The following is a 24918-nucleotide window of genomic DNA, read 5'->3' as shown; positions in this document are numbered from 1 at the left end:
CTTGCAAAAGGCTCCTTTATATTATTCATTTTACAGGCGTATGATATCTGATTTTACACTGCGCTTCAAAAATAAATCCTGTCATATCTTTTTTTGCATGAATAAATGTTTTCAGGGGGCCATTTTTTCTTCAGAAGAAAATCATGCTGGGGTTAAATGTTCTGTAATGTTGGGAGGGAGATGTTTTGTAAATCCAGGCTGGCTCAAAAGGTGGCTAAGGTTTGACTGGAATGGAAATATGCAATAAGTTTCGGGTTCATTTCAATCCCAAGATATTTAGAAACATACTAACAACCCTTAAACTGTTAAAAAAAACTTTTAGGGATAATAGTTGACAGAAAAAATATTCCCTGTATTATTTTTCTCATTTTGTCTTCTTAAAGACAAAATGAGAAAAATGTGTCTTTTGGTTATTTCCTGTACAAAAATAAATAAAAAAAAAAACACACAGTCGAACATAATTAGGATTTAGGTGGAAAATAATGCATTTTATGTATCAACAAGCCAAAAACCATTGCTAACCCCAGGCTGAAAACAGACACTCAATAAATTAGAACATTATTAAAAAGTATGGTTAATTCAGGAATCTTATCTCAAATTGAAACACATTATAAAGACTAAATGCACTAAGATGGATGTTTGAAACTTTTATTACTGTTGATTATAATTTTTCACTTACAAAACAGTTACAGTTTTGGCTTAATTAGTACTCTGAATATGTTGTTTGAATACGATTAATCGAATACTAAATTAGTTGACAATTATTTCAATGAGCGATTAAACACAATTAAGATGATTAATCGTTTCAGCCCTAATTGAATTACACACAACCGATTGCAATGGATTTGATCAGATTTAAAAAATAATGCAAATATCATGTAATATTTCTTCATTTCATAATAATCCACTACTTAAAATCCAAGTACGTTCTGAGTGTAACATGACAAAATGTGCAGAAACTTGTATAGGACGGGATGATACCTCTTTAATAATGATGACTCCTTCCTGCGTCGCTTGGTCGGTGATGATGTTGAATGTGTCGTGACCGCCAACGATGCTGTACTCCATCTCGGCGTTGTGTCCCACATCGGGATCGTCGGCCTTGATGCGTCCGATGGCTCCACCTATCTCCGTAGACTCCACTGTAGTCACTCGGAAGGAATCTAAATGAAATTTAAATGTCCGTTTTTCAGCGTTTTAAGCCTCTGTTGAGTCAGTGGAGATATATTAGGAGATCCTTACGGTTAGCGAAGCGTGGCGGACTGTCGTTTACATCGGAGAGGGTGATGCTGACTGTCGTGGTCCCTGAAAGCCCACCCATCTGTCCGGCCATGTCTTTGGCCTGAATTACAACCTGGTAGTGCTCCTTCACTTCTCTGTCCATGCCAGGCAGAGCTGTCTTTATGGTTCCTAGTAAAAAATATATACATTTTATTATATTTATATGATGATTGGATGAGATCTCAAAGGAAATCAGATTGCTGATAAGGTTAGAATCCATGTTTTGGTTGTTTTCAATACCGTCTACATCAATCTAAATATTATATGATCCAGAGGTATTTCAATGCAGAATATGCTGGTATATTTTAAACTTTAAAATTTTCAGCAGTTTTACCCCAAATTACTTTAAAAAAAAACAGCATGCTAACAGAAATTCTGGCGAAGTGAACTCTGGTGCAGTTCAAATGCATATGTGAACAGCAAAAGCAGGAAGTGGATTGTACCAAACAGCATTCTGGGTAAATTAAATCAAAACAGTGAAGAACTAGCAAGAGAAATGACTCATGGTCTTTACCAATGACAAGAGAACTCCTACAATCACTAAAATTTGACGCCACTGTAATTTTGTTTACTTTTCATCAAGAAGGATGTTGCACACAGTGTCTTCTTCTGAGGTTTTTGTGTCATTTCCTTCAGTAGTTCTTGGTGCAGCTCCCCCACAGGAGAGGAGGGGAACAGGTTTATTCAAAAAGTTAAGTTGCAACGCGAACGCGAAACGCAGCAGCTGAAAATGTATCAAATGTTGCAAATTTGGTCCCTATTCGAACCGAGTATACCGCACTATCAGGTGTAAAAACACCCTAAGATTGCTTAAAAGGTTAAAATCTTATTTTACATTGCTTAAATTATTGTCTGATCTCCTTAATGTTGTTTTTTTATTCAGTTTTGTGATACAAATCATGAAAATATGATAAATGTATAATTTCTCATGGCATTAGAAAGGCATCAGAGACCTTGCCAGGTTTGTCTTACCGTTTTCTGAGTCCACAGAGAAATATGGCTGCCCCTGCAGGATGCTATATACCAGCTTGGCGCTGTTTCCGTATGTTTGATCATCGGCATCAGTGGCTGTCACTGTGACCACAGACGTACCTGTGAAATGCAAAGAAAATACACACACAGTCGGGTTCAGCTGCTTGTAATGCTGTGATCAAGAGACTGAGTCAACTTATTTTCTTGTTTGCTTTCAATTTGCATGGGCTGGCTGCAGGCCTCAGAGCGCTTTTCAGCCATGCAATTTTTTTTCCAGCTTTTAATACCAACCGTGCCCTCATGTTACTGTTTCAACCAGTAGCCAGTGACTAATCTTTAGTGACTAGATGGCCTAAAAACAGGGCTGGAGTTTAGTTTGTCCTGGCACCTCAGTGATTAAACCCTGTTTTTTTTTTCCATTTCATTTGTGCAGTTCCTTTGAGCTTTGGTGAGACTGAAACAAGCAGCCAGCTGTCGAAACTAATGCATTTAGTTAAAAAGGACAAGAGTTGAATATAGATTTTGACAAACTAATTCAAGTTAAATATATTATGATGTGTTATGGCCACACTAAGAATTTTTTTAAATTATGAGAATAAAGTCACAATATTATGAGAACAAACATGCAAAATTAAAGTCGTGATATTACGACGTTAATGTGGTAATATTATCAGAATAAGACAATACAAGAATAAAGTCGAAATACTACAACAATAGACATGCTAGGAGAGTAAAGTAATATTATGAGAATGTCATATGAGAATAAAAAGTAAAAGAGTAAAGTTGTAATAAGAATAGTCATATTTCGACAATGTCATATTATGTAATATTACAGTTATTTTTGTAGTATCACAACTTTATTCTTGTACAATTTATTCTCGTAATACTACAACTTTTTAAATGTATTTTCTTATTGTGGCGTTAATAATAAGTCATACTATTGTACCTAAAATAGATGAGATGCAAGTTTGTGTTAGTGGTTGCAACATAAATTAGATTTTAGGCAATAAAATATTCATTTTTAAAAAAAGATCCGAATTGTTTTATTTGAATCTTTTAATGTATTTCTAATATTCTATAAAAATGTTGAAGTGGTGAAATGAAAAATCTAAAGAATGCGGCAAATTCCTTATCCGATTAATCTGTTAATTGACAGAACAATCGATTAATCGGTTCCATTTTTGTCACATCTGCTTCTGGGATCATCAAGATTTTTGCAAATTTTTGAGAACTGACCTTTTGTTTCAGTAGCTCATATTTTCATAAGTAGTGCTTTGCAATTTCAAACATGAAAGCAAATAAAAGAATCATTTTGTTTTTATTTTTTGCTTTACAATCATAATAAATATGGTATTGGTAATATAAATGGTTATTTTCTTATTCAGAAAAGAAACTGAACTGTTTATTTGCATCTTTTAATGTATTTCTAATGTATAAAAATGTGGTATAATGGAGAAACCTACAGAATGTGGCATTGTTTTAATCCAATTAATCGATTATGCTGATGATTAATCAATTAATCGGTTCCAATTTGGTTTTGTCGGGCTCAGGGTTTATCAAGATTTCTACTTTGGAGAACATTTGAAGTTGATCTTTTGTTTCAGTGGCTCGTGTATTTTCAAAATTAATGCTGTACAATTTCAAACACGAAAGCTAATAAAAGGATTATTTTGTTTAGAATATTTTTTTTATTTGACAACCATAATAAATAGGACATCCCACCATTTTTGCTCAAGGTTACCACACAATCAGAATCTCATGGTGTAAAAACAACCCAAATAAGTGAAGCTTACAATGAGCTCAGCTCCTCTTAGACATCCAAACACTGAAATCGCCTCAGTAATAAACTCCGCTTTATCCAGCCGAGCGTTTCAGCAACCCACACTGCATATACTGTCCTTGGCATTCAGGAGACCTCTGCCATGTCCTGTTTGGGTCTGACTGTCTCTGTGCATACTAATGATCCCCTGAACATCTGTCTCACTTAGTTCCTCCACCGATAGCGTAAAGGGAAGAGGGGGTTGCTGATTCTCCATGGCTGGCTGCCTTGATAAAGTAACGTGTTCAGTTTCAACATGTGAGGCAGCTTATTAGTCCACAGATGAGTAGCGGTGACCCTGACACTCACCTCTCCCCTGCAGCCTGTGCAGCTGGGAAGACTGAGGACACCCATTTATGAATTCCAAATTGAGTATTGTTATTTGTCATAAAGGCAATTGGTTTTTTGATTTACCCCTGATTGCTCCTGTGTATTAATTTGCAGCTTCGTAATTGAGGATTGATTTCAGCTTGCATGCATTATTTTCGTAAGCTTTGTTTATATTCAAGCCAACCGATTTATTCCCATTACTTGAATTCGAATGGAGTGCAATGAAGCAAACACTTAATTGGAAAGACTGTGACAATCTAAACTTTCAATATTTCAGCTGCCTATTAAAAATGGCAAATGGCATTACTCATTATGAATGCCTAATGAGGCTGACCAAACATAGCAGTCAGAAAACTGCAGAAAAGCTGCACATTATCACAGTAACTTGTCTCCTCTGCATTTAAAAGCTGCCTTACCATTAAGTCACGATAAAAGCTGGACAATAAGTTACTGCAATAAATAATAATACTGTTGTTCTGAAACCATTTTTAATGGATTAATAATGGAAAAAAATCCTCAACGATCAATAAGGTTGAATTTCTAATGAACATTTAAACCTTAGCCTAAGTTTCAAGACTCCGTCTATATATTTTTGCTTATTTTAATTGTATGAAGTTCTTTAAATGTCCTGAGTAAATATTTGTTCCCATTTCTCCATAACAGCTGGAACTTTCAATCTCTAGCAGTTATTTTCGCAATTTACTGCCTATTAAAAGAGCGTTTCATCAGAGTAAGCCAAAGAAAAACATACTCCCTGCAACGGCAGGAGTGAAATTACCGTAATAACCCGATATTGGCTGGAAAGCGCAACATCTCACCTTTTCAGAAACGCTTCTGACAAAACCGTTTCTGAAAACGGCTTCAGATGACTCAAAGTATGGCGGAGTTAGGGTGCAGAGTTGGCGACTTATTTCGGCCAATAAGGGTTAACACTGGAACTGGGAGACAATTTAAATGAATAAACAAAACAACAGAACAAATTAAATGAATTATGAAGTCTCTGTAAACAAAGTTGTCCTTCAAAAAAAGGGCTAGTTGAGACCAAAGCATCAAACTGAAGAATTTTGTCATCCAATTTTTGGTAGAAAGAGAGAAAAAAGAGAAAAACTCTACATCATCTTAATTTATCATGCAAATAATTGATTTATTGCTTATTGCAACACTCCTTCTTACTATATTCTATTCATTCTGCACTGACCACCCATAACATTATGACTGCTGGGCTGTAAAATGAGCAAAGTTTATGTTATGTTTGCCTAGGACTTGCAGTTCATCCAAATAGCAAAGGAGGCCATCATCAAAACGGTGTAGGCAGGGATCAAAGAACACAGAAAGAGAGAACGGAGGTGCTCATCCAAGCCCTCGACCTCAATAAATCCAAATCTGACGCAATCTAATGGCATCTGCGGGAAGCAATGCGAAACCATCCTGCAAATCCACAGGGCCCAAAGGATCTAACGCAAACTTTCTGGTACAAGAAACTTACAGGGACCCATGCTCTAACAGCATAAAGTTAATAATATGGGGAAAAGTCTGACTTACCTTTAGGCAGCTTTGATGTATTTTCTATTAATATTAATCACAATATGAGTGACAAAATACTTTCCCTGTAAAATGGAATGGTTTTCTGTTTGTCTGCAACACTTTTGAGGTACCGTCTGTGCAGATTTCTGTCTATTTTAGGGCTGCAACTAACGATTAATCGATTATTCTGACGATTAATCAATTATAAAATTGGCACATTCCACAGACTTTTCATTTCATCACTTAAGACTTCTTAGTACCTCGAAAGCAACAGCATATTCCTGTAGTGAAGCTAAAACTACCAGTCCCAGCCTGGCAATCTTCCAAAAGAGATTTACTTTCATTTACAGACAAAAGTATTTTTATCTTAAATGCAAATGCATATATTTTTTGTATAGTTTTTTATAGCTCTCATTTATCAAGAAAAAATTCTTATGACTTTAATTTAATTTTAATTGTTTTCACAATAAACTTCAGTTATTGATGATAAACAAAAAAACAAAACAATGTATGTTATTTTGCTATTCACTTTAACTTTGAAATTAATATCAGATTTTCTAAACTTTCTGGGTTACACAAATTTTTACATTTATGTGAAAAAAATTAAACATTTTCTAGAAAAATGTTAAAATTTTTTCAAAAGTTTGATATTTTCTCAAAGACACTTGGAAATTTCTGCATTTAAAACGTTAAAAATGCTTGATATTAATCTTTTTCTTGCAAATTTTCAACTTCTGAAGCTCAGACATTAACTATTTTTTCTAGAAAATTTGAGATTAATCTCAATCTCTGAGTTTTTTGGTGGAAATTTGCTTCTTTTTCTGCCAACAACGACCCTAATATGCTGTCATGAATATCAGTCAACATAATTTTTACTTTAGACAATATTTGGTCATGTCCAGTGTGTTTTCACAAACTGCTGTTTTCTTCATGATCTTGTTTATGAGAATAGTTTTTTAAAAAAGATAATGGAACCAGCAGCACAATAAAAACTTCATAATACAGAAAAAATAACATTCGACTTATGCAAAAACAACATTTGTCAATCCAAAGCCAATCAGAATCATAACCACAAACTTTCAGTATATTCTAACAATTAGAGGACATTATGAAAATCAGAATTTCTCATATTCCGCCATATTCAGGGATTCATGCTTTGTGGTGACTTTGCATAATGTTTGTCAGATTGGGACCGTGTTTTCTGACAATCCAATGAACCTGCATGTTTTGTATTTTGTTGTAAAAATACTTTCTGTCAGAAAAAAACCCAAAACTCACCAACTTCAGACATTTCAGGAACGCTGGCATAGTACACCTCCTTTTCAAATCTGGGCGCGTTGTCGTTGATGTCGTGGATTTTTATGTTAAACTCGGTGTCGGGTTCGAGTTCTGTGTTCGTGGTTCTGTCCACGACCTTGGCGTGGAGCGTGTACATGGCTTTCTCTTCCCGGTCCAGCCGCTTGGTGGCGTGGATGTCTCCGGATTTCTCGTCGATCAGAAACAGGCTGCCAGCCCCGTCTCCGGTCAGGACGTACTTCACGGTGCCGTCGCCTTTGTCCGCATTAGAGTGCAGCTGGAAATCAGAAGACAAGTTTGTTCAATACAGAGAACAAATTTTAGAAAGTAATTCTGTCGGACCGAAAGGCAACAGTTTTAGTTATGGAAATGATAAGATTAATATAGAGCTGGACAATATGGCTGAAAAACTATATAAGCATATTACATCAGTCAATAGTGATAATTATTTCTTCGTTTCTTGGTCTAAAAATTTGAAATACTGCCAAACATTTGGAAGAAGATTAGGGCCACTGAAAAAAAACAAAGATTTCTGACTTTAATCTCAGGATTCTGAGAAAAATGTATAATTCTGAGAAAAAAGTCAGAATTCTTTTTTCTTTAGTCCTCTTCCATACAAACTAGTGGCGTGACCTTTCCTGCTTTATCCTGTTTTCACTCCACGCTGTTATTTTTAAGCAGTTATAAGGCCTGAACCCAAAGAGAGAGTGAGGTAGTTGATTCCACCAACCTTTCTAACCTGTGAGAGGTCGAGCTAAATAAACACTTTCTGCCTGCATCTCCCAGAATGCAGTGCAGTTCTGGATCTGAGATCAGTAAAATTACTGAATATTCTGTTTGAAATAGGTATTGATATTCATCACATGTCTATCACAATATATATTGTTATTGGTTTATTATCCGTCTGTAGGTTAATACATATTTTCATAAATATTCTGTTTGTTGGAAATGCATTGCTATGTTTTTATTTTTGCAGCAATTTGGAGTAGGGCTGCAACCAACAATTAACAATTAACAAGTAGTTGATTACTACTTTAGTTGATGATTATTTCATTAACAGATGAATCACAATTAATCCGATTAATCGTTTCAGTCCCAATTTTGAGTATAAATTAGTTCTATTACCTTTATGTTCCACAGGTTTTAAAACTATAAATGCTTAATTGTAAATTCAATTTGACATTGTAGTACTGGAATATTTCCTTGGCTGCTTTACAAACCTACATCTGGTCTATAAATAAAATCTTTGAAACATTAACATTGCTATTTAAATCATAGTTTTTAATTTCTGATGCCTTTAAAAATAAATAGCCAGATTGTGTTTATAACCCCAATCTAAGAGGTCCAACAGACTGGCTCTTTTATTTTTCTAATGTGTAATGATGGACTTGGACTTTAACCTTCAGGGCATATAAAGACAATTACAAAGTCAGCCTTTTATCACCTGAAGAGAATTTCTAGCACTAAAGTCCCAAGAAGATTTTGAGAAACTTGTTCATGTATTTATTTTTAGTCAGAATAATTACTGTATGAGTGTCTTCACAGATCTGCCTAAAAATATCAGTTACAAGCAAAAACAGAGCACATTACTCCAGTTTTAAAGTTATTACACTGGCTCACTGTTGCTCAGCGAATAACTTTAAATTCCTCTATTAGTTTATAAATTATTCAGTGGTTTACATTAAAGATCTATTCTTGTTGTATCAACCTTCAGGCCTCCAAACATGGAGAAGCAGAATTCAGTTTTTATGCATCACAAATCTGAAACTTCCAGAAAACTGCAAATGTTCCATTTTAGTACAATAAAATGTCACAATTTCACCAAAGATTTGTGTCTTTTCCTTTTGTTCTGGGCTTGACACAGAACACATATTGCACTAAAACTAATTTTCTCTTGGTTTGGGACCTAAAAAAGTGCTATTTAATTAAAGTTTTACTTATTTTACTTACTACACTTATGGTATTCTGATATGCTTCGTTATCATCAGAAATTCATGCGACTCATGCCTAATTCAAATGTTTTAACGTCCTTTCAAATCGTTTCGAATATTCTTCAGCTGTTTCACGGTGGTGCATTAAAGCTCCATAGAAACCCCTTGTGAGCGATGAAATAATGATGTAAACCCACCAAGGAATCAGTCTTGGTCTCTAAATCTTCGCCTCCCACTGCGGCGAGGGCGCCATCGCTCATTACTCAAGGTCAAATTATGCTCCGATTTCTCTCCCAGATTGGGCCTTTTTAAAAAAATGAGAAAAATCTGACCCAGAGCAACAATTGCTAAAATTAGTCACCTCTGACCCATTGATCACCTTGAAGAGCCTGACGGTGTCGGCCAGGAGTAATGGCGCCATATTGTGACAGACACTTGATTCAAGCTCATTACTGCGCTGGATCTGTCAGCAGATATATTTAGAGCACTATCTCATGGGCTCACATTTTAAATGACAAGGAGTTAGGGACGCGGAGTGTACCTCGGCAGCTTATTAATATTAATGCCTGCATGCTGCGCGGGGAAGTAATTATTTTTTTTTCTCCCGCGTACGGAAGGAGCGATGCCAACAGCACAACTTTTGGATGGAAATCAGAAAAAACGCAACGCCAAGCTGGTCCGCCGCATTAGGGAACGAGGACGATGTTCGAAAACAAGACGCCGTAAAGTTCAAACGAGCAATATGCGCGGCATTTGGCTCTGTATTTGAAGAAAATTTCATGCAGATGAACCCTATTATTCCAAGTCTATTAAAGAAGAATATCAGTCCGCTTGTATGTTTACTTATTCATTGTTGTGAATTTGAATTCCCTCCTGAGCTTTAGGCCAGTGAACCAAGGATTTAAAATGGGATGCTATGGATCTAAAAGCTCCTGCTGCTATTGACTATAATTTAAGCAGGTAGGAGAGTATTTGTATGAATTTCTTGCCCCCAAAACAGGCTTCTCATTCCAGATAAAAAGCCAAACGGGGAGGACAGGAATTGCAAATTAGCCGGCGCTAGAAATGCAACAGTGCGCAGTATTTGTTAATGCAAAACACATCAAAATAAATGAGAAACAAACACAGAAGCACCTTCTCCCTCTTAAAAACTCATAATTCAACAGTAATCCTTCATCCTATACTTTGAAACCAAATGTTTATCTTGGATATTGCGCGTAGGAGGACGCTGATCTCCTCAGCAACATGAGAGGAACATATTTCATCAACGTTATTCAGAACTGGGACTCTTCAGACTTCTTCTTAATTAGGCCAGAAGAATTTCAGACCACAGGAGTTGCCTTTTTTTCTCCCTCTAAAGCTTTTGATTATATTTTGCACTGTTTTTTTTATGTGATCATTACCATATTTCCCTGTCTGTGTTGCTAATCCTGTAAAATAAAAATGAATATGAGAATAACAAACAAGCAGCCATCAAAGACTCCTGTACTTTACCAACAGAGCAAACATGCTTCCATAAAAACATCCATCAGTCTTTAGATAAACTTGTATTTTTAAATAGTGTTGGTGAAAGTTTTCACACCCAAGTGAACTTTTTAACACAACAAAGAAAGTTTAATGCTGACTTTCCATGTTCAGATGATGGATTCTATGAGATGTCAAAAGTTTGGGAAATTATTTTATAGCTTAACTCTGCAAACATTTGTAATGTGAACGAACGCAGTTATTGACTGCAGCTATAATGCTGCTTGTATTTAATAAAATATTTAAAGATGCCACCCGCCAAACAAACCAGTGGGTTTCTCAGCAACTAATTAATCAGTAGATGCAATTTGTCCCAAATAAAATGCCCATTAACTTAAGAAACTAAACATGCGATAAAGTGTCGGGTCTATCATTAAGAATGTGCTGCGGACAAAAAGATTTGGTGGAAAATAATAGGAAAAAATTGGTTCAACGTTGTCACTAAAGATCAGGATAGAGTTTATTCCTTTTGCAAAACTCAAACAAAGTCTGAACAAATGTGAAAGATTGATAAATTCCTGTGGCTGACCTTATGAACAGCTGTATAGCTACATGTTTTTGTCATCATTGCACCTTATGCTTAGTGGTTAAATCAAAGATCGATGCGTCAAGCTAGGCCCAAAACAATAAATGTTTGCTTTGGCTACAGATGGGTGCAGCATCTTTGTAAAGCAGTAACTTTTTAGGCATGTGGTGCAAATATTCTGACAAATGTGATCAAACATAGTTCAGATACGTACTAGTAAGTAAATACTCACCCGCTTTTTACAAGTGCAAAATGCGCCCGACACAATAAGCCAAACAAGGTGCATAGATGTGACAGAAACCACAACTGGTCTAATATTTGGGAAATTTTAAAAAATAGAAGACAAATATTCACCAACAAAGCCAATTTTGAGCAGCAGGACAACCTAATAAATCCAGCATATCCTCATGTTATTTCACAGCCAAGCTGCTGTGACTCCAGGCGGTTGAGGCTACCGCTAACATACCCTTGGTAGCTAGCTAGCTAGCTTTTTTACATCTATTACAGGGACGCAGGTCTTAAATTCCATTCAATGGGGTCTTAAAAAGTTTTAAATTTTCTTTGTGGAACATCATTAAGTTTCAGATTTTTCTGGCTTGGGTCGGAACCCTGAGAGCCTTATTTTGCTGCCTGACTTAGCCGACCTGCTAACGGCTAACGGCTGCCATGATGAAGAGATTTTCTGTTGTTCATGTCACGTGTCAGTAGCCTGATTAGTGAACACCAAACATTTAGGTAATAACCTGTTTTTGTCCTCTTGCTTGCTAAAATTCTCACTAAGAGCTTCTGCAAACAAGGAACATTTGTGCAAACAGTGATAGTATGAAATATTTCAAAATGTGCCAGGAACACAGATTTATCCAATAATACCACAAAAACTCAAAACTCCCTCGCTTTAAAGACTACAAACCAAAGTGTGCGGCTTTTCTCTGACACGTGAATCTATATTCATGACTTAAATCTATATCAGTTTGCACAGCTTGGAAAAAAACGCCTTGGTAATTTTGAATAAGTGTGGCACAAAGTGTTTTTGCACAGCCTCCCCTTAGAAAATCAAATGTTAGCACATCCGCACTATATTTGCAGAGACTTAGCAGCTCGTCTTCCAAGGCCCCGTTGCACAAACACAGCCTCTTCAAGGCCTTACAACAGAAGCACAGAGGAGAGCCTTGATGAGTTAAATCGCTTTGCACAAACACTGAGGAATTGTCAGTAAAGCAGCAAAAAATCATTGGCAATTCTTGTCAGGTCTCTGGTAAGCATTGCTCGCTGCTGCAAAGAGGAGATAGCAAAATAGAGCACAGAATGGATGCAGAATAATTACTCTTTCTCCTCTCTCTCCCTGCGCCTTTTAAGACCTGGGTTGTGATTCTTTACTGTGCTATAATGTCACATCTGCAGGTTAAAGTTGCAGCACGCCGTATCTCTTAATGCGCTTTACGATTTTCCATTACTTACGCAAAAATTTATCAAACGAGGCCTTCCTTTCCGAATTCCCCTGGATGCTTATTGTCCAAATATTAGCACAACAAAGCAAGCTACCTTGAATATTTTAATTTAGGCCAGCACATTTTGTTTACAAGGCACAGCACAATGCAGTGTACCAAGAATTTAATAGGATTTAGCTCACTTCAAACACACCACTCCAGTGCTCCGGAATCCAAAGTTTGCGGCTGTATTGCTCAGCATTGCAAGTGTTCACACTTCACAGCCTCGCTTAAGAAGTAGGCCACCGCAGCTGCAGACAGCACAGAGCTCATACTCACTAATGGCCTTCTCAAAGTATGTTAAAATGAGATTTTTTTTCTTCCTTTTTCTTCTGATGGGACGGTGGTTTTGCACTTGATTGCATAGGATATGAGTGGACCAAAAGATACGCCGTGCTTTTTTTTAATCACGACGACAGCTGTGACAAAGCAGAGGGTAAAAGGTTGCAAATCCTACAAACAGAATGAGTAATTGTTTGTCTATGTCATTTTCTGGTATCTGTCAGCAGCATTCGGCACGCAAAAGCCTGAAAACTGCGTGTCTTTTGAACGCTGCGATAAGCATTATTGTGGAGCAGCAGTGCACCGCTTTTCCTTTCAGCTGAGCAGAGGGCTATAAAAGACTGACAGTTCTTTACATCTAGTTTCACTGCCATAATCAAGAAATCAACCTCAAGTGACAGTTAGCGAGCGTGCAAAGGCTGATTGGAGAGGTTTGATTGAATGTGAAATAAACAAGGTTTCCCACAGTGCACTGCAAAAGGCTATTAAGTGATCTTTATGTGGAAGACCATCAAGGCTTTGATCGCTTTGTACAAAACATGAGTTCTTTTCGCAGTTTCATTACTTTCTTTTTTTCTGTCTCGCTTCTTTTTTTCTTGCAGTCAACTTTGTGATTACATAATTGCACAACGTATGTAATGCATAATTTATGTCAATTATGTAATGGGCAATTATGGGGGAAGGAAAGACGCGATGTTCCTTAAAAATAACACTGTAATGAATCAAATTCATATTCTTCTCTTAATCAAGTTTACAGTCTTTGAGGTCAAGTTCAAGTCTTGACACTAGATGTACAAAGTTTCTATAAAATCATCGCAAAGATGAGCCAAAAGTCAATTTTAGATAATTGACTTTCCAGATGAATCTTTAGTCTTTCACCTCCACTCCAAAGTCCCCAACCCAAGTCTTTTGACACTGCAAAACACAAAATATTGCCAAGTTTTTTTGTCTAGTCTCTAGTGGAAATATCTTAGTACAATTCAAATAAGACTAAACTAACTGACATGTTACGTTTCAGCCCGTTATAAGAGCTTGTTTTATGTAAAATATTTCTTAATATTGATAGAAAATGTACTAGTTTCACTGGCAAATTATTTCACTTACGTCTTATAATTGAAATATCAGCCTGAGGAACAAGTACTTTTTATGTATTTCATATTATATATACATAATTGGACCTATAGAAATTGCATTCCCTGATCATTTTATATATTTTTTTCAAAATGACCACCGTGTCTGTCATGGAAAATTAATATTTATCTAATTGCAGTAAAATCTATAATTAGATAAATATGTTTAGTGTTAAATCATAGCCTACATATTTTAAATCATGGAAATCAAATGTATTTTCTTGATCTTTTTGCGCATTTTTCAAAATGGCCGCCGTGGTTGTAAGGGAGAATATATGTTTGCATTAAAATCGGCACTGGTTACTGCCAGTGATGGGCACAGCTAGCCAAAAAGATAAGTTCATTAACCACTAAATGTCTAAAGAAGAATCTTAGATAGGCTAGTGCTAAACTGCTAAATACACATAAAAATAGCAGAAGCTAACATTAAACACAAAAAATTACCGAAAGATAACCCAAAATGGTTTAACACATGAAAAATTACCGGAAGCTAATGCTAACCATTAAGACAACTGTCTCTCAGTCTGAGCCACACATCTTCTTCTTCCATTTGATGACTGGCGTGAGACTCGCAAACAGCAAAGTCCTCCGTTTCTGATTCTGCTACATATCATCACTTTAAAGTTGTATGAATAGGATGACCAATATTACACACATGATGTAACAAAAAGTTAATCCAAGTTATGAAAATGGGTAAAATTTTATGGCCATAATTGGTCAAAAAATGCTAAAGAATGGCGGCCATCTTTAAAAATGGCGGTCATCCTGAAATTCAAGTGGTAAATGGGAAATACGAAAAACATTCAACCTGAACACGTTTTCCTCTGTTTGTTACATTTTCCATTTATTTTGTTTCTGTATTACAAACACTAAAATGTTGCTACACACAACTGTAAAAACTACATGGGTATTTAACATAGTTTGAATTTTTATATTTTATAAAACTACACGCATAATTTTCTGTGTAAGATCACACTGAGGTTATTTACATAATTAAATTTTTTTGTGAACTTCACCCATAAAAACAATTCAAATAAAACTATATTACAAATAAAATGGCTTTTTTGTTTCTAAAAATGTATCATTTGAATGATTCTTTAAAGTGAATGCAAGTCCATTTTCCTGACTCAAAATTGACCTTTTGTTGATTTCTTTTAATACATGAAACCAAGGGTTTTTTCTATGTTCAGTAAATAAATGTAACATTGAATATTCAACAGGCTGTTCTCATTTTTTATTTTACACTACAAAGACCTGAAAATAAGTAGTAAAATAAAATGTATTCTGATGTGGACTAGAAGTCTATCTGCTGTGATTTATGTAGATTACATGTGCATTATTGATGATGCCTATTCAAAACCCCATATAGATAATAACAGAAATCTGAATAAGTTGTAACAAAGGCATCACTATAAATGCTCTATACAGCTTGGAGAGGTAAAATGGATTCTCTGTGATCCTGATCTCGAGAATCTCACAATCTGGCTGCCTTGAAAGGTGATAGCCACTGGGGAGAAATCAGAGAATGGAGTCAAAATTAGAATACTCCTCTGTTCAAGATGAGTCATAATGTTTTAAGAGATTGAATAGACTTATAATTAAATTCAAAGTTTGCTATTATCAAACTTGTCAGTGAAATAATATGCTTTTTCCTGTATTCGTGCTTCCTCTATGAAGTCGTTCTGTTTCTCTGTCACCGGCAGAAGATTGTGGCTGTTGTTAGATTTACCGATGCGTATCGCCACGCCTCCGCCTGTAAAACAAGAAACACAGAGCCTTCACCACCACCGCCACCTGTAAATTATTTAACCGTCATGAAGTTCTGACAGTTTAATGACTTTAGACACAAGGAGAGCGCGGAGACGGCGAATGTGATTGCCACGAAAGTTGGATGCCAAGAGGCATCAAAGAGTTTGGGGAAAAAAGGAAAAGTCGTTGATGATTCACCGGATGGCTCCTTTTATACTTCACGGCAGCTTCTTTGCTGCATCATCACATATCAGAGAGTGAATTCATATATATTTTTTGATTGATATGTTTTCTTCCTTTCCATTTTGTCTCTCTTTTCTGTTTATTATACACTGCACCTTTCTCCTCACCCACATCAGGATGATAGTTTCTGCAGAGGAAGTTGTCATCCCCCCACCCCTCTCCACTCAACCCTTTCACGAGACACTTGTTTTCTCCGGAGACTGAGGTGCCTGATGAAAGCAAGCCTTCTTCTGAGAAAATTGGGTGTTGACAGTCGCCTCATTTCCCTCTCCGAGTTGATAACGGCGGCGTTCCACCATGCTGCCTGTCTTTACGGTGAGCTGACAGGAACCACTCTGATCTCCGGGACTGCAGATGAGAAGAGTTGTCCCAAAACTCCCTCGGATCGGTTGTAGTCCTTAAATTTGATCTCAAACCTGAATCTCATGCTGATAATGTGTCCAGCCTCCTTATCATACTTTTAGTAAGCAGCTTTTTCTGTGGAACAAGTTTCTGACCTATGAAGACCTTACTACAAAGACAAAGTCTCTTGTTTTTCTAATTTTGATGACTGGTCAAGAGAATGCCCCCTGCAAAACAGTTTTAAAGGGATGTATTATGCAAATTTGTACGTTTTTGTACTTTTCCATTTGAGTCTCTACTGCTTCTAAACAGTCCAGCTGGATTTTGGCAACAATATTTTGTTTTTTGGTGTCTGGAAAATAAGCCATTTCAGAAAACTCAGCAGGCACTGCCCTCTCACCTAGTGACCCTGGCCCGTTACCTAGCAACCCCTGCAAAGCCCAGTCCATTACCTAGCAACCCAAGCTGAGCTTCAGCACATTTGGTCAATTGGTTTCACTGCCGTGGAAAATGGCTGCTGCAAAAGACAAGTGTTTTGTTGTTGATTTCTGACCAATCAGAATTCAAATTCAAAAATACTTTATTGATCCCAAAGGGAAATTAAATGTTGTTGTAACTTATTAATTCAGATTCTTCAAAGAGTTATTGTAGATAGTGAAGGATGTTAGCAAGAAATATCTCCTGTGGCGGTCTATATTACAGCGAATCTGCAGAAGCCTCTTACTGAAGGCACACTGTTTTTCTAAGTCAGTCTTATGAAGAGCATGGTCAAGGTTGTCCATAATTTCATTAGTTTTATAAAGAATCCTTCTTTGCGTCGTCACGTCCAGAGGCTCTGCAGTCGTCCCCATTAACGAACCAGCCATGTTGAGCCTTTTTAAATCACTCGCTCTAATGCTGCTGCCCCAAAAGATGACGGCAGAAGAAATGACGCTCTCAACAACAGACTAGAAGATCTGCAGTATCTTTCTTCAAACCCTGAATGATCTTAGCTTCCTCAAGAAGTGTCCCGTCCAATCTGTTGTCCAGGCAAAAACCTGGTTGAGGTATTTACATTCCCCATTCACCTCCACTTCTTCTCCCATGATGGAAATAGGGCTATATCTAACCCTGCTGTTTCTCCTGAAACCTACAGTCATCTCATTTCAAGATAAGATGATTGTTCCCACACCGTGCTACAAAGCGGTCCACTAGATCTCTGTACTAAGCTTCTTGTCCATCTCTGATACACCCGACAACCGCAGAGTCATCTGAGTATTTCTGTAGGTGACAAAGGTCTGACTTGTGCTGTAAGTCTGAAGTGTAGAGAGTGAAAAAGAGTGGTGAGAGTACAGCTCCCTGTGGTGCTCCTGTGTTGCTCACCACCTGGTTAGAGACACAGTCCTTCAGTTTCACAAACTGTGGTCTGTTTGTGAGGAAGTCAGAGATCCAGGTGATTGGTCTGTGTCTGTATCCTCAATTTCTCTTTGTGATAATGTTAGTTTTATCTCAGTTATTCAATGCTACTCCACATCCAGCCACTAAGGGCGACTGTTGCATTGGTTACATAGAAAAGGCTTATGGGCACAGGCAGAAGAATAAACCTTCCTGTTAAATGCTAACAGAAGCTCAACATGTATGCCTCATCTTTTCTGTCACAGGTCAGTAAATGTGTCTTCTAATGGATATATGTTGTTGACTTTTAAGATTTAAGGATATTATTTAACTACTGAGTCGTATCATTTGGTTTCTGATCAGTATTTCTGTATAAATCGGGACATATTCCTGTATGTTAACTCGTGCTAATGTTAGCGGAGTTTGGGCATGTTTAAGCTAACTACGAAACAACTGAAAGACTAGTGAATTTCCTATAAACTTTTTGTACTATGATTTTTTAAATAGTTTTCACAACATATTACATTGTTTTTGTCTCTGTTGTAGACACTGAAACCATCTGAACAAACCCTGTTAAGATAAATAACAATCTTGCTCAAATTAAATACAACTGTATAGGTAAAAAAATTATAAAATAAAACCTGAAAATCCCTAGGTTTTCAGGCATTTAGCATATAAAAATAATTTTAGTGATTCTAACTGACCTAAAACAAGAAAAGTTCAGTTTAATTTAACTTGAGAAAATGTCTTTATTCATTAAGCATCTAGCTTCAACTGCAAACAACAGTAACGTAAGTTTTCTCCAACTTATACTTTAATATCCAGAGAGAAATGGATAGTAGATACCAGATGATATTCTTCAGTGTTCCATCAGTGGAAGCTTGATTTTAGGTATAACTGTAATTTTTAACTGGATTAGGAGTGCGCTGGAAAGGCCATTGGTATGCACTCATGTGGATCTGAATGCTCCAGTTAGCTCTGCCCGTAACAATCAAGACTACTGGCAGCCCATCCATCTCCTCCCAATTACATCAAACACTAGCCCAACAAGCTAAACCAGCTATAATTACTCTGCAGACAATGCACTTGGACACTTTACCTTGCCAACGTATTGATGGTCATTTCCCGTGTACTCTTCGAGCAGAAAGAATTGATTCCACATCCATCCCCGTTTGGAACGCTGAAGAACCTTCCCATCACTCTCTGGCATCCCAAACAGATTCCCAATATTCCCAGTAATGAAAGGCAGGGCAGTACTGGGCCACAGGAAATAGAGCATCAACAGGAGCAGAGCTTGATTGCCTATCATGGTATCCAATCAGCAGGGAAATGTCCAAAATGATTTGTGAATTATGGAAATAAGCTGGAAGGTAGCCTTGGCAGAACAGGCATTGTATTTCCTTTCACTCGTGTCCTTTAGGTTTCTGTGAAGAGAGAGAACTGCAGTTAGCGTGGACTTCGTGACACTTTGTGCAGATTACAGCACAAGAATGCTCTTGTATCCACAAGCTTCAGGCTAAATTTATTCAATCGTAACATCAGTTTGTGCTTCATAAAATCAGTAGCTGGAGAACATATGACAACACCAAGGAAAAATATGTCTTTCACATGATTTATTTATGAGGGTGTTAAGCCTTAAAGTTTCTAATCTGATGCTGGAATCTCGTCTAAATTCAAATGTACTCAGAGTTATACAAAAATAAATGAAAAACATATTCAAATATGATTTACAAGCCTATGAACAAGCATATTTTTCATGACATAAAAATGTCAATGCTTTGTCTTTGGTAATGGATTTTAAAACTGATGGAAACCTCATAAAAAACAAGAACAATTTTTCAATATATATCTAACTTGAAGGCCTAATTTTTTTTCATTCATTGATAATCAAGTTTATTTTTATAACACATTTAACAACAAGGCAGTTCAAAGTGCTTCGCATCATAAAATCATAATAATAAAGTCAAAACTTGAGAAATCAGTAGCAAACATTGTAATTGATCAAATGCCATAATCAAAATCATCAATACACATCAATGTTTCAGTGGTAGTGGGTCAAGAGAATAATAATAGTTTTGACTTCTTGTCATAAATTCCAAATTATGTTTTAAAAAACTGTCCACGTTTTGTCAGGATTTCTATTTTTACTGTTTTTTTCCACTGTTTGTTCCATGAGAACATCAATAAATATCAATAATTTTGAAAATATGATTAAATGGAGTTACATGCATTTTAGTGATTTCAGTCACTTCTTTGAGCATATTACAGTTTTTAAGAAGAGTATTTGTGTTTGTGGGACTAAAATAGGAGTAATAAAATAGTCCTTTGATATAACCATTTTGGATCAGTAGATTTCAAGAATTATTCATTAGTTGTTTCTTTTTAAATACCTGAAACTTTACTGTTTTATCCCCAGTTTTCACTCCACACTGTTGTATTTTATCTTTAAGCAGTTATGAGAAACCTTAAACTGCTACTGCAAGTTACTCAACAGGTCGTTGCTAGGTAATACAAAGTTGTATACAAACTGCTTGTAACAGCTTGTTACAAGCAGATTGTTGCTAGGTAACCAGAGAGTGAGGAAGTTAGTTGATGCCACGTCTCCCATAATCCTGTGTGTTTCTGAAATGATTGAATAATCTTTGAGACGTGTTATCTATTGATACTGATGTGTATCAATGTGTCTATCGTGATATATATTGTTATTGATTTATTGTCACAATGTAACCCCAAATATCGCAATAAAACTTTAAGTTCGTTTCGTCTACCCTTACTTGAGTCACTTAAATAGCCTTAAAGAGGCATTTTTGAGAGTCGAGTGCGTCAGATGTGAGGGGGGAAAAATCCCAGACACAACCCTACATTTTTTTTTCTCAAACTCACGTTTTATTTATACGCCTCGTTTCACACCCCGTTGCAGTGAGCAGCTTCTCTAACATGTGAAAATGGATCGCGTTGCTCACAGGAAGTCTCATTTTTAATCTCTACCCTCTTTTCACAACTCCTCGTAATTTTAGCTCTAGTTTATTTTACTTCCTTTAACTGAAGGGTAAAGTAATTGATTTTTGTTCCCACATCAAAAACTTTGTGAATCCACATGAGCATATAAGGAACGGCCAAAAATCATCCCCAGTTGCTGCCCAAGCTTTTATCTGCAAATAAGCTGTTTTCTGTTATTGGCAGTCTTCTTCCAAGACCTCACTATAAGGCTGTATCCCCAGCAGGAATGGCCCCTGACAGGTAATTTGGGTGTGCATGCATAATTTACCATCTTTTGGGAGTTAATCCTAATAAATCTTTCTGCTCTCTTTAAAGCCATTTGTGAAGGCTGAAGCTAGAGATTTATCCTGAAAAGCATTCTCTGTGTAACTCTGGGACTGTTGAGGCTAAGTTCACACTGCAGGTCTTGATGCTCAATTTAGAATTTTCATTTTTATTTATTTATTTGTGTGTGATTGTGCATACTACTAATTAAACATGACCGCAATGAGACTTGTGGGTGAACCGTTTACGACTTTAATTGCAGTCCGCATGCGTAGAAGAATGTAAACGTCACACAGCAACGCTCTGTTTACGGAAATACCAATGGAAATGCTACCTTTTTATGGTGGTTGGCAAAACACTGAGGTCATTGCGCATGCAGGACACTGTCAGGTCATTTGCAGCTCACACAGAAGATCCTATACAAGTTGCATATATTTGGAAGTATAAACAACCACGCAAATAAAAATCCGATTTCACAAAAAAGCTGGAACTGAGCATTAAGGCCTGCAGTTTGAACATAGTCTAATGTGCTTTTGTGAAGAATTGACCGCAGTTTCTGTGGAGAAGTCTGTTTAGGAGACGTAGTCGGAGCTAAGAGTTGTGGGATTATAAAGCGTTGAAGTGACAGACTTCTTTCATAATTTCATAATTAGAATTTTCGGCCATTGTTTACATCCTGATTTACCGCGTCCAACTTTTTCTAGTCCAGAATTATGACGCATGTCTCATGTCAGACTGAAGACGCTTTGAAAACAGTTGGATATATCTGAATTTGAAAGTGCAACGTCACGGTAACAAATTTTGCTGGATGATAAATTGTCCCAGTAATTACTGCGATAAGCAATATTGTTGTTTTGAGGTGGTTTTCAATAAATATATTGATAATGCCATATTAATGCAAGTCTGCTTACTTTAATTTTGCACAAACCAGTTAACACTGGAAGTGGAAAAACATTTTAAATATCCAAAATAAAACGCAAAACCCAAAAACTATAAATAAAAACATATGAATAGGGCCATTTAGACTGCCTTTAAAAAGTTGGATTTTCCTGCTGTGTAAACTTAGCCCAAGACAGTTCAGTACTTTTAAATAAGAAGTGATTAATGTCTTAAATGAAACATACAAATAAAACCAAAACTTCTAGTTCTAAGAATTAAAAATACAAACTATTTGAATATCTTTCCTAATAATTAGCATAATTTAAATCGGGGAATTTAAAGATATTTTTGTAAGTATGATATGTTGTGGTATATGTAAGTCATCAAAAGTACGCATCTCGGTGACATTATTAGTAAAGGTATAACAACAACAAAGCATGTTATTGGTATGATACAATGATGCTAATGATAGTAGGCAGCTTAGGAACAATAAAGCATCTGGTTAGTATTTGGGGCCACCCAAATAAAAATCAGCTTAGGGCCAAAAAGCCTTGGTCCGGCCCTGAGTATGCGTTATATGTCCAGTAGAGTCCAAAGTGTTGTAGTTTTCCAGGACTTAAAGCCATAATCATGTTGATTGGTGCTACATTTCTCAGTAGGTATGAAATGTGACATAAGTGTGACACGAATGCTGCTGAAATCAGGGGAAGCGCCCGCCTTGCAATTAATCCAGTCTGATGCTTGTGATTGCATTTTCTAATTATCATTCCAGCCCGTCCTTGAGATTTTAATGGCATTCTGGATATTAATCTTTGATGTGGCGTGCCTATTAAGCATTAGGCCAGTGTTTCTTTTTCAAAAATTCTTCCAAACACTCCATTAAAGGATGAATGAGCGCGCTTGAAACCACGCCAGATCCTATAGGGTCGAGCTGAATTATCTCGACTTATTCAGCCCATTAAAAAAGCGGGGCGCATTAAAAGAAATTGTTTATGACTAGATTAACTTGTAGGGAGCTTATTCGGCTTGGCACTACAACACACACAGATGTGGAGAGGACCAAATTGTTAAATATGCTTTTATGGGTGGTTGTCTTTGAATGTTTTCTCTTAATCTTGGCAACTACGCATTCCGGCTGGCTGGCAACAACTTCACCGCGCTCCATTGCTTTAATCTGCAAATTATACATTCTTGTTTTGCTGAATAAGAACATCTTTGATCAGATACAAACGAGCTGTTCATTAGGATCTGCTTCCTGGGAAGAAAAAAAAAAAAAGAAAAAGCGCAGCCTTTGCAACATTGAATATGAATTTTCATGCACATGCCGTCCTAAAAAATGAACATGCAAGCTTGGGGAGAAAAACCGTAACTGAGCTCTGCAACTAAGCACTTTTGTGGATTCTCTAACTCGAGAAGTACAATAATTATAGCTGCAGTATGCTCTTGAGGTAAGCCTTCATTGAAGGTTTTAGAAGCGTAAAATATATGCAGTAAAGTTCAAATTTGTTCATACCCCTGGCAGATCCAGAGTTAATAGTTTTTATGCAACAAAGAAGTTGATTTCTGATAGGAAATGACAAAGGATTCTCTGAAAAGACGATAAAATAATGTAAAGAAATCAATATTCAGTTTTCAGGGAGAAACTTTGGCATTACAGTAGAACTTCAACTCGTCCAAAAACTTTCAGATTAGGCTTAAAACATTATTATTTTCAGTTAAATGAAACAAGCTGATCCAATTAAAAGATTATTTTAAATCTAAATCTTCCTGGCATTCAAAGAATGAGTTTAAACGTTTAACGACTTTTACGTCTTGAACAAAGCTTAAAGTTTTCTCAAGAACTTGCTGTACCAAATAAATGTGCTGTTAAACATATTTTACATATTTATTTGGTTATGATCAAAATTGTCATGCTAAACCTTTCGATTAAAGCGTTAAATGTATATTTACTCACTTTCTTTCCATGTTTGCACTAAAATTTAACTTACATTAAAACAAATCTTGATTAAACTCATTAATCAAACATCCAAGTTTATCCACTAAAGTCCAGGATGTTATTGTGTCTTCATGTTTAATGCAGTTTGCCACTTTCCGCCAATCTGGATTATACTTATCCAGTCTAAGATTAAAGAAAAGGTTAATTTCGCAACTATATGTACTTTCTTTCATGTTTCTATTCATTATTTAATATCAAGTGGTTCTTATAATTAACTTTAATCAAAATCCAGCATTTTTACTTGAGGCAATGATAGAAGGAATATTTCCCAGATGGATAAGCCTAGAAAAAACGTATTTTTTTCAAAAACATCTATATTTTTTAATTTAATACGCCTTCTGGTATTACTTTCTAGTTTAAACTTATACCAGTGAAGATATTTTTTTGATCATAATCAACTTTTTCATGCTAAAAGTTTTCAAATAAGCTAGTGGTGTTATTTTCTATTCGTTTAAAGGGTTTAAATATATTTTTTCACTTTTTTTCAATGTTTGCACAAAAATGTAATGCAAATTAAAACAAAGTCATAAATTAAACCCAGTAAAGTACTGGATGTTATTGTGACATCTTCATATTAAAAGCTGTTTGCCAATTTCTTCCAATATATATTAAACTTTTCTAATGTAAAATTAAAGGAGAAAGTTAATTTCTCCACTATATGTAGTAAGAGGTCCTATTAATTGACATTACTTGAGTTAATGATATAAGAAATATTTTCCATATGAATAAACCCAAACTTTTTCTTCTTTTTTTTAACAAAAAGAAATTTATTTCAATTTAATATGTCTGTTGGTTTTACTTTTGAGTTTGAGCTTGAATATAGAGATTTCCTGGTTAGAATCAACTTTTTCACAATAAAAACTTAGTTAATTTCTCCACTATATGTATTTCCTTTAATGTTACTATTCATTATTTAATATTGAGATCTCCTTATATTTAACCTAAATCAAAATACGGCTTTTGTTTTTA

The 24918-nt window shown here is 36.0% G+C and overlaps 1 protein-coding gene across 2 annotated transcripts in view; it reads right to left on the bottom strand.

Annotated features, from left to right (window-relative positions):
- Nucleotides 1-24918, bottom strand: part of LOC102224326 (cadherin-10-like) — a 40791-nt gene that overhangs the window by 14298 nt on the left and 1575 nt on the right. For both annotated transcript variants that reach the window (XM_023326831.1, XM_005803631.2), the window contains exons 2-6: nucleotides 18910-19234; nucleotides 7205-7499; nucleotides 2254-2373; nucleotides 1243-1410; nucleotides 982-1163 (exon numbers count right to left, since the gene is read on the bottom strand). In XM_023326831.1, coding sequence (XP_023182599.1) covers nucleotides 982-1163; nucleotides 1243-1410; nucleotides 2254-2373; nucleotides 7205-7499; nucleotides 18910-19119 — 975 coding nt within the window. In that variant the 5' untranslated portion in view covers nucleotides 19120-19234. The remainder of the gene's footprint in view (nucleotides 1-981; nucleotides 1164-1242; nucleotides 1411-2253; nucleotides 2374-7204; nucleotides 7500-18909; nucleotides 19235-24918) is intronic.

The sequence above is a fragment of the Xiphophorus maculatus genome, chromosome 21 (genome assembly GCF_002775205.1).
Source record: "Xiphophorus maculatus strain JP 163 A chromosome 21, X_maculatus-5.0-male, whole genome shotgun sequence".
NCBI classification, from domain to species: domain Eukaryota; kingdom Metazoa; phylum Chordata; class Actinopteri; order Cyprinodontiformes; family Poeciliidae; genus Xiphophorus; species Xiphophorus maculatus.
Note: the sequence above shows the minus strand (reverse complement) of the source record. Positions and strands in the feature narration are given on the sequence as shown.